The sequence below is a fragment of the Pempheris klunzingeri genome, chromosome 10 (assembly GCF_042242105.1).
Source record: "Pempheris klunzingeri isolate RE-2024b chromosome 10, fPemKlu1.hap1, whole genome shotgun sequence".
NCBI classification, from domain to species: Eukaryota; Metazoa; Chordata; class Actinopteri; order Acropomatiformes; family Pempheridae; genus Pempheris; species Pempheris klunzingeri.
The window spans coordinates 25859007-25876844 of NC_092021.1; the positions used below are offsets into that span (position 1 = coordinate 25859007).

At 42.1% G+C, this 17838-nt stretch overlaps 1 protein-coding gene across 1 annotated transcript in view; it reads right to left on the bottom strand.

Moving 5' to 3' along the window:
- Window positions 1–17838, bottom strand: part of man1a2 (mannosidase, alpha, class 1A, member 2) — a 122755-nt gene that overhangs the window by 52965 nt on the left and 51952 nt on the right. Inside the window, exon 4 of the mRNA XM_070837910.1 lies at window positions 1586–1704. Coding sequence (XP_070694011.1) covers window positions 1586–1704 — 119 coding nt within the window. The remainder of the gene's footprint in view (window positions 1–1585; window positions 1705–17838) is intronic.

Sequence of the window (17838 nt, forward strand, 5' to 3'; positions counted from 1 at the left end):
AAACTTGCCAATATTAAAAATATGAAAATATTCTGTGTAGCATTTCATTTTATAAAAAACAACAAACAGACTCCAAAAAAGGGTCTGTGTGTGGATCATTTTCCCAATCAACCAATCAATTAGTTGTTTGGTCTATGAAATGTAAACAAAAGTCAGTGTTTCCCAAAGCCCAAGATGACGTTCTCATGTTTTGTCACGTCTTTTGTCCCCAAACCAGAAATATTCAGTTTACCGTCGCAAAGGAGGAAAGAAACCAGAAAATTACTCAACTAATTAATTGATCATCTGTCTTCTACTATTAGATAAATATCCAACTATTCTGATAATCAATGAGTCGTTACAGCTCTTACAAAAATGCAGGTGACTTCTTTTTTTTTTTTTAAATCTAAACGTTAATTCTGACCTTCATTCATTAGAGAATAATGTACAAACAGTGAATCAGTGAATCATTAACATGTGCTCTTTGTGCTCCGATCAAAGGCTCTAAACACACGTGTGAATGCACCCAGGATGCATTAAGATCCGGTCACTAAACCACATCCAGAGGTGGTTTAGCTTAAATATGACCACATCCTTTTAGCAGCGTACTGGACCACATGAACTGAGGTCGTGTGCCTACGTCAAAAATAAGGTGACTTATTGAAAATGGAGCTTACAATTAGAATGAAACTATTTTATAAAATCATCTGTAACGTCTGCGCCCTGCTGTGCATTCAGAGACGTGTCTGGTGGAGCGGCTGTCCGCCCGCTGAGCGCCGTTAATCGGCGGGCGGAGTGATGAATGAATTTTAAATCCTTAATGTCTCTTTTCCGTGGATCTCTGTTCTCCATCTGCCTGCTCGCCCAAACTTTGCTGTGCTCGTCGTCGGCGTCGCTAACGTTATGGATCTGATTCAGAGTGATATTGAAGATGAGACGATGATGTTGTTGCACCAAGCAAAGACACCAAGACTTTTAAAATGGAGACTTTGTTATTAAACTGATCCAAACGTCGTCAGGAATAAAAACCTTTGGTCCTGTTCACTGCCACCGTCTGCTGCACCTACCTGTGATGTACACATAACCACTTTGCTTCAGTCGACCACCCAGGACACACGGTAATGCTGATTCGATCCGACCGAGCCAGAACAGCACGGTGTTGATGTAACAGTGCCAAAGCCAGAGGTTTGCATATCAACGATGGTCTAATGGTGCCGGAGTTCATGTTAAAAAAACATGTCACGAACTGTATCAACTGAATTTAAACTGCATAATCTCCCAGTTTCTGTTAGGTGATTATTACTCTCTCATTAAGTGTTGAGTGCTAATTTAGCAGCCATCAACAGAGCTCTCATCAGAGAGGGGAGACTATTAAGGTGATGGGCCAAATTAAGAACTTATGATTTTTGACTCCTGAGGTCTTTCTTTAAGTGCTTTTTCACACCAGGAGCAGGTAATCAAACTACAAAGTGCCCACTGAGTGCAACTGATTCAGCCGAGGAGCCTCAGTGCCACTTCAGTGACACTGAGCGTGTTGGTTTTTTTAAAAACTATTTTCCGATATGTTTTCTTGTGAGTAAAAAAAAAAAAGAAGGCAGGTACACACCACACCGAAGTCCAGATTCTGTTCGATCCACTCCTGGCCGTCCTTGAACTCCTCGTGCAGACCCATGATGTAGAGGGTGTCTAAGGCGTCCACAATGGTCGCTCCTAGCTGGGAATTGCCTGCACAAAACACATAGCGAAACAAATGGGAAAATGAGATTCATTTGTTTAGTCGCAACCAATCTGCGACCCTGCACCTCGGGGAATTATAAGTGGGAAAATAATTAGAAAACACGATGGGCCTAATTTATGAGGGAGAAACTCTTGCGGTGCAAAATAAGAAATTCAATTGTAACATATGCGATTAAAACCTAGAATCTGCGGCACGTCCATCAGAGACACATCCATGCAGACGGAAACGTCATGAGGAGACACAGAAAGAGCTGTAAATGTGTGCTCAGTATTTAGCTCAAGTGAATCAACTGATAAGAGTTAGATTAACCATAACATCTTAACAGTAGACCCTTCTTTGTACAGCCCTGGCTCCATCTCAGAGCCCCGAATCAATCTGCTGCTAATCAATCTGCTCCTGACAAGCGTAAAATATTGGAAGCTGGTAAAACTGGAGGAAAATATACTATGATATACTAATATACTATACTGAAAAGAAGATCTATTAGATTTTTATAATTCTAAATCATAATCATGGTCCATCCCTGCTTAATAGGGTAAAAACATTTCTTTTAAGTAACTAAACCCATGGAACCAGGATTAGGTGCTGTGATACGACATGAACACTGAGCACCAACTGTAAATGAGCCCCTTCTGTACCAACATCTATGGTTTTGCGTCTCATTCTCCTACTATTTCCTCTCCTGTACATTTTTTTTTATATTCGTTCTGCCTCTCTGGCTGTACAAAGCAGGACAAAGGCACCCTGGTGTGTTGGGATGCTTCATTAAGTTACTGCTGACCGAAATAATCACTCCTCCCCTCCTCACAGCCCTCCATCCAACTCCGTCTCAGTTTCCCTGAGCTGAGCAAAGAGACCGGGCAACGCCACGGCTCACCTCTCTCTTACCTTAACAATTTTGTTTTCTCAAATCAGTCTAATCAATACCTCCATCCTCCAGAGGCACAAATGTACGGGAGGATATCGAAAACATTTTGACTAAACCATTATCTTAAGATTATTATGCAACATTTCTATTGATGTGTGCAGGAAAGACTTCTCAAAGTCAATTCCTCTTGGTGTGAAAGTAGTCTGGAAGTTTTAAAAGGACGCTATAAGGACTGCAGAGTACAGTAAAAACGGGCTTGCAGCTAAGGACTGTGTCTTTATATAACTATATACGGCTCACATGCTCCGTCAGCTCTTATGGATCAAGGTTAAAATTGATATTTGAACAGCTGTTAGGTGATGAATGACCTGTATCAACACATGTATCATCCCTGAATTACACTGTTAGTCTGCCACTGACACCTTTCCTGCAACACAGCTAATAAATCAAGCTAATTAGCGCCGAGATAAACAATCAGAGTTGTCACATCATTATAAAATGTGTGGCAAAGTACATTAACTGCTGTTTCACCACCACTGATCAACCACCCCATAAACCCCTGCAAGTCTATTACAGTTATTCTGTGCAGCACGGATATAAAATGCCCCTTATTGCCCCTTTAAGGACGTTGCAACTCATCAAGCGTTGCTGGTTCCACTGTTGTATTCTCACTCTGGTCATCGCTGCAATGTTACTGCGGCTCAGGACGATAACTCTCCAACTCCAGCTCTGGGTTGTTACTTCCTAACAAACAAACAACTTTAAGGCCCATCTTGGGTGTCATTTCATAGATGAAGTCTGCAGGCGTGCACCTTCATCACTGATCCGACACATTTAAGGTACAGATGAAGTTACTGCCAGTGCGATACGACTTGTGCTTATTGAGATGCAGTGTGATGATGTGTTCAGTGTAAAGTTATGTGATTTAGCAGGATGTTTGGTTTTATTTCTCTGGTACTTCTTTTTAGAAAACATTCCTTTATATTAAACAATACGGACTTCTAGCTGAGACCTTAATCTTTCATTTGCTGCTGGTCAGAATATTCTAACTTCAATGATACCAGAGAGGGAAAACAACCTCGGCCTCCCCGACAGTCAGCACGGCGATAAAGATAACAGACACAAGGATCTATTCATCTCGTGCGTCGTGTCTGACTGAAGTGGATCAGAAGGTATCAGGTATGGAAGTGATCTGCAGATGATCCTGTTCAAAACGAGACCAAACTTTTCTATGGATGTCAAGTTTTTAAGGAGATAATAACTCCCATTCCACCTCACCCTGTTGTAATTATTGTGTATATAATTGTTTCTTTGTGTATATAGGTTTTTCCTCTGTATATATTATATTATTGCTATTTAATTTTCTATTTCTTTAACTGTGTGCTTTTGTCTGTTTCCCCTTTGAGCTGCTGTAACAGCAAACTTTCCCCACTGAGGGATCAATAAACGATATCTAATCTAATCTAAACTCGTATTCGACCAAAGCAAAGATGTTGGAAATGATGCACCGCAGGTTCATCCTAAATCTGGTCACACTTTTTTTAACTTTCATTGGTTAATCTTACCTTCCCAATAAAGACAGAACACCCATAACATTTGTTATGTAAACATGAAACTGTCTTTTTTATTAAAAAACTAAGTTCACATCAACATATTTGCCTTTATTTTATACGTTTTCTAATATTTTGTTTATATCGTACAGCTTATATTTAAATCTCAGGGAGTTCCATCTCAGTTTGGTTGTATTGCTGTCTGCAGCAGTATAATGACAATAAAGATTCTGATTTTAATTTTTTGCATTTACACAGAACAAAAACCCTGCAGACCATAAAGCTTTAAGGGTTTTAGGCAAATAATCCTTTCATTAATATGTAAAACAATGCAGAGATGTGTTCCAAGATCTCATCAGTTCATCTTGATCCCTCTCTACAACTGCTCCATGTATTGGGTTTAGTTCAGCGCGCACACATTCACAACATATTTCAGCGGTAAAAGTCAGTGGCAATGCCCTTTAAATCCTTCCTCATTTCATATCATCCCCAGCGTGTGCTGCAGGGATTCCTGAGCCTCCCCGCCATCCCTTCTTATCTATGACTCCATTCAAAAGCAGAGCGTCTGGCTTCATGCAGGAGCAGCAGTGTTATTATCACTATAGACAGGAACCTCTAAATCACTCTAAAAATACACTGCAGGCAGGCAGGCAGGCAGCGCTGATAGCACGATGCCCTGGCCGCCTGCCGGATCTTGACAGATTGGCCCGACTGTTGGTAGAGCGCAGCCCCTCTGCTGCATCACACAACCCCCTTTTTCTCCCTCCCTTCTGTCGCTTTCATCACCGGTGGGGACGCTTCAGGCAGCCTTAGCAATGTGACACCATTAAGAAGGCAGAGATAGAGGCCTGTCAAAAGTCTTGAGTCACAGAACATTTAATGATGTCAAGGTTTTGTGTAACAGCTCCCGGATGAAATGCAGTTTTCTGTGTGTTCACAACAATCACACACCGCGGTGAGTAATCCGTCTCATCTGCCACGAATAACATGGAGATGTGACAGTGGCGTTATGTAACGTAGCCATGTTAGAGGTGTAGTCCTACATCCTTCTCCTTGCTTAACGCTTAAAGCTTTGTGGAATACTTGAGTCTGATGGGACAATTATGACGCTCTACTGTATTTCTGTAGCAGACTGACGCTTTTCTGAAAGAGGAATAAATAAAATCATGTTCAAATCAAGGTTTTATGTCAAATTACTGATTTCTTTAGGCCAGAGCCGAGTAATAAGCAGGATAATGTCACGCTGTCGGAGTTTATTTTGTAATAATGGCCGGCTCACTGTACATTATCCCTTCTATGGCCGGTTATTCCTTGTATGGCGGACCGTTGCTTATGGACACCGTTTTGATCACTCAGACTTTACAAAAACAAACTATTTTTACTTTTAATGTATTTGAAGAGCATAAAACTTTTGATCCATGGTTAAAGGCTGAACTGGCACCCATGAAGAAGAAAAAAAAAATGAAACAATGCAGGAAAAGCAAGAGAGTTTAAAAGATGCAGAGAGAAACTGAAGAAGACCGACGTGAAATAAAGACTAAACAGGACGCTGTGTGGACTGAAGCCATAACTAATGATTATTTTCATTCAAGTATCAATTAAGGTTTTGGCTCATAGATTAATTGTTTAGTCCATAAAATATTAGTGCGTTCGCCAAGCTCTTCAAGTCTGATTTTCCATCCATGTATGTTCAGAGAGAGTTAAATTCAGTGACGGACAGGAAATGTGAAACTTGTTTCATCCTGTTAGACATTTGTGTGAAATTAGTTTGAATACTTTAGTTATAGCTAATAAGGTGTTTTAAGACGTCACATTGACCTTTGATCACTTCATTATTGAGTCCAAGTGGACGTTTGTGCCGAATGAGAAGAAATTCTATCAGGATATTGAATCTTCCTGAGACGTCACTCTCATGGACATGAAATACGACGACCCCAATGAATTAAAGTCCATTTGTAGGTATATATGGATATAAGAATTTCCAGGTAATGTTTTAAACACAGTTCTGACACTTCATTAATATTTCTCCAATCTGCCTTTAACAATTTCTCCAATGACACCTGCTTCTCATCTAATTGATCACCCTCCCCAATATCTAAAGTCAAGTTTCTCTGACTTTTATGTGGGGGGGTACGTTTTCCCAGCCTTAAGACTTGTAACCTTGTGCTCACCCTGATTGGTCTCCGTCTCCTTTCTGCTACATCACACCCTCCATCTTTTCATCTGCCCCTCCTTCTCCTTAACCATCTGTTTGTTCTCATTCATCACTGTCTTGCTGCGTTTTTCCTAATCTTTCCGTGATCGCTCCATTCAAACCCTCACGCACTAATACTCCTTTCACCCTTCGGTAGGTACATCCCTCTGTCACTAATTCACTCCCTTTCAGCCTCCTCTCCTTGCTGAGTCTCTTTTTTCCCCCCTGTGAATCTGGCTCGACCCTGCCTTTACGTGTCGTCAGTCGCCATATCTGGGTTTGTATTGTTTCACTGTCATTCAACAACAAAGTCTGAGGCTGTCGGTTTGCACCATCCTCCCTGTTTTGCGAGTGCAGTGCAGCCTTTCATACAGCGCCAGCAGCATCAAATGAAGCTGAATTGGCTCTTCCAAGAGGTAGGTTTAAGGTTGCCAGATACTGCTTATCTGAGACAAATTGGCCAGGATGAGGTTTATTTATTTGGGGAATTATCACCACAGCTTCATGCACACACACACACACACACGGACACCGTCGGCTGAAAGCTCTAACACACTTATCTCCATCCAACTCTCTTCCTCTCTTAACATGGATGCAGGTTTGGCCCTTTTTCTTTGTGCAGAGGAGGTCAAAAGAAGGTGTGTGGTGTGAATTAAATGACTCTTGCACTCTCCAACTTCCTCTCTCCATCTATTATAATCTCCTCTCCCTCTCCTCTCCCTCTCCCTCCCTCCCTCCCTCCCTCCCTGCCTCGGTCCCTGTGCCAGTTTCATTAGACGACAGGTTTCATAGCTCTCCAGTATGAATTCACACGAGGCAGGAAAACGTGATGTCATTATTCAGCCTCCATTCTCTCTGTCATGTAAACTGTCTGCTGCTGGAGGAGAGTGGGAGATGATGGAGAGCTCAGGTGTGTGTGTGTGTGTGTGTGAGAGAGAGAAGAGAGAAGATGGCTGCGTATTTCTGGTCGATCATTACGTGGCTTTATGTGTCTTGTATCTTTTAGTAGTATGTGTGTGCTCCCTGCTTTTGTTCTAGTGTCTGATGTGTGTGTGTGTGTGTGCAACCAGATTCAACAATCAGCCTGCAGGCGAAGGTTTTACTCGGGCTGTGGTCAAGGAAATTCTTGGTCGACCTTGTCTTTGTCAATAATCCCAAACTATGTTGAGATTACACTACCGCTCCGCTAATTCATTCACTGCACTGACACGCACGTCTTCTCCTTCTGCTCTGTATTCTTTCCTTGCGCTGTGCTCTTGTTCTTGCAGGGAATAGACGGAGGATTATTCCAGTGCTCGGCTAATTAATTCACTGAAGAAGTGCACAAAGAACAACACGGAGTAGAAGAAGAGTGCACACTCCCAGAGTGTCTGGGAGGCTAAGAGGAAAATGTGTGTTTGCTGACACTTCCACTGGTCTGTGTTCTTCTTCTCGTGCTCTCTAACATCAGTCACTCCCTCCAATCCAGCGCCTGTCCTCCACTAGTGGTGGATTACAGTACTGCAGGATAACAACAATAATGGATTGGACTGAGCCGACTTCCTCTGTCGTATTCTCATTACGTCTTAGCTGGTAGCCTCTCTGATTATGGGTCCACCCTCCACCTTCATGCCATTCAGTCTCCAGTCGAGCTCCTTCTGATGCCTTCTGCACATCAGCCTACATTCAGTCACTGTACCATCCAACACAATGGTGAATATAAAGACAGAAAGAATTGAACTACTACAATACTTAATTCTCCACTTGGTCTGTCTGAATAACCAGCACATTGTTTCTTGCAATAAGATATTCCTTTTTTTTTTAAGACGTTACTCTCAGTGCTACCAGAATATGAATCCCATTCATCTTCACTGTGTTGGGCAAAAACCTCAGAGGAGGGTTTCTCATAAACTGGGCAAGTAAAACTAAAGCGATCTGCATAGCTAGCAGCCACTTTAGCTAAGAGAGAAAATCCACTTTATGGTAATTTGAGTTGATTGGCCCTTTAAATTCACACACGACAAACCTCTTTTTAGCAGGTCAAATTTGGTTGTCAAACAATGATTAGAAAACATACATTGGATGCAGGGGATTAACGTCCCCTGCATCGGTATCAGCTCAGCTGTCATCTCCAGCTGGTCCAGCTGGTCGCTCCACACACTGTGTGATACTGCCAGCGTTTCCAGATTACCTCACACCTTTATCTGTAAGAAATTAAAATAAGGGACGATACCAGACATTTGGTGCATCGGTTCGGTTGGTGTTTATGAAACAATATTGCTCTCAAAAGGTACAAGGATTAATTACCATTATTAGTAACCATGGAAACAACTTTTAACCCAAAGGATTAAAATACTGTTGGATGCAGCCTGAACCTTTTAGCCTTTGTTCCACCACATTAGACCTTGGCTAAAGAGTCTTTACACTCTCTGTCGCAGCCTGCTACATAAAAGCTGTTCTGCAGGCTTCAAACCCACCTCCTCCCTCCGCTGCTGCACCAGGTTCACTGTGGCATTTCAGCCTGTTCTTTAATGAGCCCAGCGGTGATAAACAACGCCAACACCAGGCCAATTTAGACCAGTCTGGCCGGCTCTGGACAACTGGTTACCAATTTATTTGGCACCAGACTGAAACATCTGCTGTGCTGTTTTCTGCCTCACAGGGTTACTGGTCAGACCGGGCCTTACGCTCAACATGAGCTCCCTGACTTAAACTAAACCTGAACGCCTGTCTCCAGGCCGGGAGCCAGTGGGCTCAGCCTACACTGGCTTTACTATGCAGTCATTTGGTGGCAACCCCCAAAGAAAAGGAAAAGAACAACATCCCAGCAATGTGTGACATGAGTAGCTTGTGTTAAAGCTATGTGTGACAAATGCATGTGCAAATAAAATGCAGAGATGAAGCATCACAGGATTACCTCGACTGAGATCTGAGTTTCAGCGACACATTTTGTAGGCCTACATTATATACAATATGTCCCACTAAATGCCAGCGCTACAGGCCAAGCCAGGATTAGACTGAATCACACAGCACAAATCCACGGGCGGTATGGACTGTGAGTAAATCCCTCCAACACTCAGACAATATTTCTGCAGGGAGCATATAGAGCATCCACTGGTGGTTCACCGTAGAGTCTAGCTTGAATATACAGGTGTAATAAATTATCTATTAGCCAAAACACAACCAGACTAGATCACAGAACAGCTGCTTAAAGAGAACGTTCTTAACAACATGAGAGTCGGTGATTTGACTGCATCATTTCAGATCTTACACAGTTTGGTGAGAACCATCTCACTTTGAAGTGACACTAAAAGCTTAAATTCCCCCAAATCACAAAAAAATACTACAAAGAGCATTACCCAAAAAGTAAATCATACAGAAAAGCTGTGTATTTGTTTGTGGGATTTAAACAGGGCACAGCATCACTGGCATCAACTGAGAGCCACACTGAATATCGCTTCAATCTCTTACAACGATACTTCTTATTATGTACTCCATCTAATTATCTCTTCATGAAAGAGAAACCAAAAACATCCATCTAGACTATCCACCTGCCCAACTATGACACAGACTGTGTGGGTTTTGAGCTGGGGAAGTAATTGCCATCTTATTTCCTTTTGTGCGCTGTGTTACTGCCATCTATTCTTTGAAATGTCCACTTTGTGTTTCCTTACATGTACCAGGTCTGCTTGGATTAAAATATCTAGTGCAACATGTTTTAAGTAGGTCTGTGTAGATGACAGATTAATAGAAAGAGCCACTTGATCAAAGTCACTTGGGAGAAGAGGGAAAGTTGGCCAAGACGTAAAGTGTGGGTGATGGAGTGGTGATGGGGGGGGGTTAATGTACCCACCAGCTTAGCCAGAGAAGGTCCGCAAATCCTTCAAAATCCAACAGTATCTACAAAAGGTCAGCTGGCTGACATATTCAACACTCTGATTACAATTATTAGGAGCCAAATACATATCAAAATGTTAAATCCAAGCTGCAAAATCAATCACTGTTGGAGTCCTAACCTCCCTTCTTCCTCTTGTCTGCGTCACACACGATAATCCTCCCTTTAACTTACCTATTCTCTCCGTCTTCCTCCCTCTATCAAGTTTCTGACTTTGGGCCAAAATTCCTCTCTCCCTCTCTGGTATTTTAATGTTTTGGCCTCCTTTCCCTTCTCAATCTGACTCACTCACAAACTGGCTGGTGTATCTCCAGGAGGAGAAGAAGAAGAAGCAGTGACTCAAACACCCAGAACATACAGCGGATGTCTGTGTTGTAGGGATGCACCAGTACGGATACCTGATGTACTCATATTTGCACTGAGAGACGCCTCCCTGGACTCAACCAGGAGGGAAGTGTGCATAGTTCCTCCTCCTGACAGGTCAGCATCCTTAACTCTGTTTGTCTGTGCTGTCAAAGTTCTGTTCCCAGAAACACTGTGTGCAACAGTCCAGCTTCTCTTCCCCACGCTCTGTCACATCCTCTCAAACACACAGAGCAGAGAGTCGCAGCGCTCAGTCCATGTGCTACCGCTGCCCTTGTGCTTTTATAAAGCAGAAATCTGGTGGTTTGTGGCTCAAGTTCAGGTGGCCGATTAACATATTTTGGCAGATTGGCTCTCGGAAACTGGTCGGGAGGCTGATTGCACATCAGAAATCAACTAGAATCTGCTTTTTCTTTTTCTAAATTCAAGATTCCTTTATAGTCATTGCCTCATAAATACTTTACAGATAAATATATTCATAACGAAATTCAGATGCACTGCCTGAAACGATGCTCAAATACATAAAGAGAGGAGCGACAATAAGACACACATGCAGCTCACACACACAACTGTCATCATATGAATAATGAAATAGAAATGTGAACATAAACACTCCGTGATAACAGCTTCATTAATTTGATGAATTTAGTTTTTAAATCAAAAGGAACAAAAACACTGTTAATAATTTGTTAATAATTGCTTTCATAGTCATTTATAACAATTCCTCCTGTGAGATCTAGTAGCACTCTGAACATCTGACCCCTCGTCTGACAGCAGACAGCTGATGCTGATAAAAGTGTACTGTGGCTGTAATGGAATATTAATGGATACGGTGCACTGTAAAGGTATTATGTAATCGTAGTGGCAGTTGGTATTAGCAAGTACTCAAATGTAAGTAAACTGTGGTGACATCAACGTGACGCAGGTAGGAGGACCAACCAGGTGAACGAGGGAACTCTTTTTAAGATACAGAGCTTAACAGATGTATCAGACCTCCACCCAGTGGAAGGTGTTTCCCTCCCCTGCCCTAAATTAACAGTATTACTGATCACCAGAATATTTCTTTAGTTCCTGTGATGGTTAACCCTCCAGTATGTGCAGCTCTTTAATCACAATGATGGATCTGAAATGATGGAAAAGGAATCTGGAGTAGAGGAACTGATGGACTGGACAAGTCAGAGTCCAGACTTGAATCCTATCGAACAGATCTGGGATTTATTGGATTAAAAAATAGACCACACACAAATTTAATCCAAAGCAAGTCTGAGGGAACAGCTGGGAACTATTTGGAGCTCAATAACAAAAGAGACGGTGGAAAAGTCCATGAAAACAATCAGGGCCAAAGATTTCTGGTTAAAATATGTGAATAAGGACTATTTAGTTGTTCCAGTTTGTTTAATTTGAAACAAGTTTCTGACAGATTTCTAAAATATTTGTGTTTTCTCCTTTTTATGACAGCTGGTCTGAGACATTTGTTAAACTCTGTACATCAATATTATCAGAAACCCTAACAGCTTCAGAGTTACGTACAGCTGCATCGTGGGTAATAATTCCAAAGTGACTCATCGAATTATTCAGCGACACTACTTTGTGAATTCGTCATCATCATCTGGTCTCGTAGACACCAGACCGTAGAAAAACTATGGCCCATCCTTCTGAACTTACAAGGTAATGTTCCTCATAAAACTTCCCCATTTTCTACTCTGTTTGAAGGTCTCATGCACATTCCTGCTGGACTCAGCAGTAGGCAAATCCTCCTGTTTCCTGCTGTCCAATTTGGCACCGGCAGCCCTGCTGAAAGTTTAATCTGAAGGGAAAGAGGGGAGTAAGGGAGAGCAAAGTCGAAGAGCTCTGAAGGAAATTTGACATCTTCTTGGGAGCAGAATTCAATTCTCTCGGCAGTCTCTTTTCACACGGCAAATGTGCCAACCAAAGTCTGCAACGCTAGAAATAATGTAGTGATCTGACAGGTCCAAATTGGAGATGCACCAATTACAGCTGACAGGACAGGCCTGAATTATGTTAACGTGAAAAATACCATAAAAATGGATCAATTGTTTGAATCAATGTGTTTAAGTTTCAGATTATGAAAAACAACACCTGATGAATCCTGTCTAGACTGTCTGATTAACGTGGTACTACACACTGACAAGGGTGTTGTCTTTGCAGTGAATTACCATCAGCTGACTGCTCTTCTTCACCGTACAATAACAACAGACCAAAGTATTAACACAGAAACAATGCTCGGTCTTTCTCAGAGTAAAAACTGAAGTATAAAAGCTTTAAAATGTGCTTCTTCCTGGAATGATGCCCAGAAGGGCCTGAAACGGTTCAACTGTGGGGGAATTTACAGTAATACTCTAAATAATCCCAATGAAACTCATGACTGGTTAAATAAAGGATTTACTTCCACACGTCATCGTCATATTGTCTGGGAAAGTTGTATATGGGACACTGGGAAGTTAACATGTCCCTTTAAGCTAATCACCTGCTTACTCCTGTATGTAAATGGACAGAATAAATAGGTGAAAATGGGATTAATCAACTTGGTCCTGAAAATGAGTGTGTGCTCAACTCAGTGTTGGTGCTGTAGAACCATAAACATCTTTTTAAAGGACCTTACTATCATCACTGCAAAGTCCAAGCATGCAGCACAAGATGGGAAAGCTTGGCAACGTTACCAAGCTGAACCACAGTATTCTCTCTTTGCGTTTCCCCTCCCTTTCTCATATAGAAAAAGCAGCTCTGGGCCCTCAGGCAGTCATTTTAAAGTGATCATCAGAGAAACCTCTCACTCCACCCACCGTCTCAGGCATGAAGACATCCAATTCTAAACATCAGAGACGAAAAACACATAAATAAAAGGGGCTAAATGGTTTCAGGCGTCACTTTTGTGTCTCAATTTTGTGTGGCAATAACCAGCGGAGCACAATTTGGCCAATAGTTGTGAAAATGTGCAGCAGGAGATTTTAATCAGGGGGCTGACGGTGGAGCTGTGACTATGAGCTTATGAATATGAAAGAGATTAGGAAATGATCCTGAGGTGGAGTTCAGCCTCATCAAGGCAACACTGCCGAAGGTTGTGGGAAAAGGAATAAGTTTAGCCTTGATAGATCAGGTGGCAGATTTTGGAAGATAGTCGACCAAAATAACAACAGTAACCAGTAAAACTACTGGAGCCACTAAACTAAACCTGAAACAGAAACTTCTACCAACAGCAGAGTGACTCCGGGTTAAGTCAGGTGATAAAGCCACAGCAGATATGGTCAACAATTCTGGAGACAAATACCTTGAATGCTGATGTTGTAAGATTTATTTTAGCTCCCCAACTGTGATCAAACATGTATGGAGCCATGAAGTGCTTTGCATAAAAGCATCCAGCTGACATCATGCTGTATTCATGGAGTTTAAGATAATCACTGAAGAAGTGCTGAAAGATGACTGTGTGCAGATTATTCAGTGTCTTGCCCTCCTTACAGTGCACACTGTGAGCACTTTGTTCTAATGTGAAGAAATATGCTTGGGGTGGAGACAATCGGCACATCTTAGCTCTTAAACATTTCACTGCACAGCTGATTTACAACTAAACAGATCAACAGCGTCTCTGCAGTTCACACAGTAAATACAAGGTGGTGCAACGCCAAGAAAGCTCTTATTTGATGGCACTTCCGAACTTGACTTCTGGACTGCTTTACTCTACGGCTGCACATAAATATGTCACTTCTGTTTCACCCATGGGTGCATCACCATGGTGCCGCTATGCAACCCTTTTCCAGGATGCACCGCACCGTTTCGCCCTGGGAGCCAGTCAGCGAAGACATGACCTAGATGCCGGGGTAAAAAAGTAAAGCTACATGTCTTTGAGCAAGAGCGGACATCTGACTTCATGGTTATCACAGTATCCACATGAACCCTGCGGAGATATATTCGCAAGAGGGAGCAAATATCCAATAGCTCTACACAAGATTACACTCCTCAGTGTCTATTGATTAGAAAAGCTGGAAATCAAAGCAGGGTTTTATCTGGTATGTGTGGCTGTATGGATCCCTGGGTGAGGCATTATACCAAATAAAATCTATACTGAGCTGCTTCCTTTGATCACTGATGGTGATCGGAAAAGATTTGGCCAAAAAATAATGGATCGTGGCAGTAATGGAGTATTTCTGCTTTGGTGTGTGTTCCAATGAGTAAAAAATATTCAAAAAAGAAAACATGCAGCTCATTTAAAAAGCATAATAGATGCTGCATTTATTAAAAACCTGTAGACAAATAGGAACCGAGACTCAATCGATTACAGGGGCTGTGGCCGGCATTAACAAATAAATTTAATAAATTCAACAATATACGAATGCTATTTTAAACACTCACCAAAAGTGTTATTGTCTGATTTCGGTTGCTGCTGGTGTCTGTGCCGCTTTGCTCCCACTTTAGCGCCTCATATCGACGCCCTTTGTTGTGGTCAACGCTCTGAGACAGTCTTAGTTTGCAGGGCGCCAGCTGACAATACGTGAAAAACAAACACCTGCCTCTAATAAAAGCTATTATCTGAGGTAAATAACAGCTCCGGACAATATTTGATGAAATACGGCGATAGCATTTCTGAAAACTTAGACACAAGGGTGTCACTTTACAAGAGCATGTGTGAGTGTTACCTGAGGCCGAGTATAAAATGACAGATCATCTCTATGGGCAACATGACGCTCAAACCAATCTTATAATGGACAGCGCAGGTGCCAGGACTCCAGCACTGGGCTCACATAGGGGCTCAATGTCCAAAGTCCATCCCAGGTTTGCATCATCTCCACCACCTCCTTCCTAACAGGCCGCTGGCAGCTGCACGCCCGAGGCACTCTGTGATATCATTTACTGTGAGCATGTCGGGCTGCCTGTGGGAGAAAGACATGCGGCTGAGAAGTGAGAGATTCTCCACTTACAAGTTGAGATTAAAATCATCAAGCTTTCGCGGAAACCAATAAAGCGCGAGTAGGTTGAGCAGGCAGGGCACGCCTCAGACTCACCAGTGGGTTCCCTCATGTGCAGACAAGATTAAATCCACTACAGTGACTTCAATAAGGTCGCAAATGAAATCCATAGTGGAGAAAGTCCTGATCCACCACTGATGGCTGAAAGATATTTCTTCTTCCAACCACTGAATTATAAATTAAGACAAATCCCTGATGTCCCTACTACCAGGCACACTTCTCTCTTTTGTCTGGTAACTTTATTAATCAAAAGCTTCTTAAAGCTCAAGTAACTTCAGAATATATCAAACATATGATCGATGCTTTATTTCATCTAAAAACAGGATGAAATGTATGGAAAGCCAAGAGGGTCACAATTCCCCACCATTTCCCCGACATCTGATATAACTATTAACGTCACCGAGCTTTTATAATGATGAAAGACATCCAGCTATAATGACAATGATCACAGGGAAGTCAATAACAATTAAGACACTCTAAAATCTATAAATCTTTTCCTCAATAATGATCTAAATCTGTAAAATTTCAATCAATGTTAATCATAAAAAAAAGTTTGGAACTTTAAGTATTTAGCTGCTCTACAAACTTGACACTTCTAATTTAACTTTTTAGTATTTTAGGAAATACTGAGTTGTGAAATTAGGTTGAAATACATTTGACATTCACTGGCTGCACAACCGCTCCGTGAAGCTTTTATAATTGTTTCAGCTTTTGGTAACACGTGGGTTTGTAAACTGTGCTGACGCTGAGACGGAGTTGTGGACCTACTCTCACACTCCTGATAGTCCTGATAAATGTAAAGTGACCTGCGTCCCCGGAGAGCGTTTTGCAGCAAACAATGAGGAGTGTGTTCAGAGATCAGTTGGTGCTTTCCATCTACAATAAGCAAGGCCACTTCAGCTGCTGGTGGAGCTCGGCCATCGCATCAACTGACCCACAACCCTCCACAAGGGTCAAACGCTTTCAGGCCGAATCAATGGTGGCTGATGTTACTCATACAATTCCCCATGGGTATTATTACCCAGTGTGTATGTGTGTGGGCCACGGAGTAACAACAGAGAGATGAATGGAGCCGTCCATCATCTGAGTGAGCAGGCTAACCGCTGAGGACAGGGTTTCTATGATCAAAGCCACAAGACACAAAAAGCAGGCGAGTCTCTGGCAGTGTGGAGGGGGTCTGTTCAGATGTGTGGGTTAATGGGGCTAGTGATTATTCCATCAGAACGCGTTTAGTCTATTAAAAAAGTAGTGTCATTACAACTTCGCAGAGCCCAAAGTGATGTCTACAAATGTCTTAATTTGTCCAACCAACAGTCCAAAACCTAAAATTAATTCACTAGAATAAATGACAAAGGAAAGCTGGAAGTCTCTGCACTTCACAGGCGGAAAAAATGACTGAAATTATTCACAGATTGTCAAAAATAGTCAAATCAACTGCAGCAGATTTGTGCCGTTTGTTTGACTTCCATGTTTTTTTTTCTTTTTACTTCCATCGATTGCTTTTGTAAATAAGATAAAAGAATGCGATGCAGCCATTTCAAAAAACACTGATGAAATCATGTAGCAGACTGGAGACAAAGGTGACACGATGCAAAACACAAATCAGGGAACGGTCTGGGACCATTCTGTCGTTACACAGATAAAAACAAGCTCAAGTCCTCGTCTGGATTTCATTTAAACATCAGATCAAGGTCAAAGTCTCGCTGCATCCAGGAGCTCGTCAGTCACACAGAAACATACTAATTTCACATGAATTTCTACTGTATTCTAACGAGCAAGTTAATGAGTTAAGAAAATTACCTACTTAGGTTACACATGCTCACACGAGGCCACTGACGCTGCTGCTGTGAGACGAGCAGCAGAGTGGTAAATATTGAAGATTTAGCTCCGATTCAGCCACAGTGAAACTGTGCTCTGAAAACAGGAAAATTGGGGTCTCTCCCTCATAGCATGTCAAGCTATAAAATAGCAGCCAGGGCGACAACTGTGGCATGAATATGTATAAACCTAGTGTGCAGCGTTTATCCACACAGAGCTGAGTCGTAGTAAATGTCTGGCTTTAGTTTAAAGTTCTCTTATTCTGAGGAGCTCTTCCTGCTAACAAGCCTGCAGCGGCTGAAACTATCTGGAGTGGCCGTGACATCTAATGAAGAGCTACCAGAGAGGAGCCGCTCAAACTCAGCACACGTCTCTCTGGAAGAGACGCTCTGTGAGAGGCAGACCGTTGACGGCATCCTAATACCGGTTAGGGAGGCTGGGTTGAGTGCGGTGAGAAAGGCTAAACTGACGG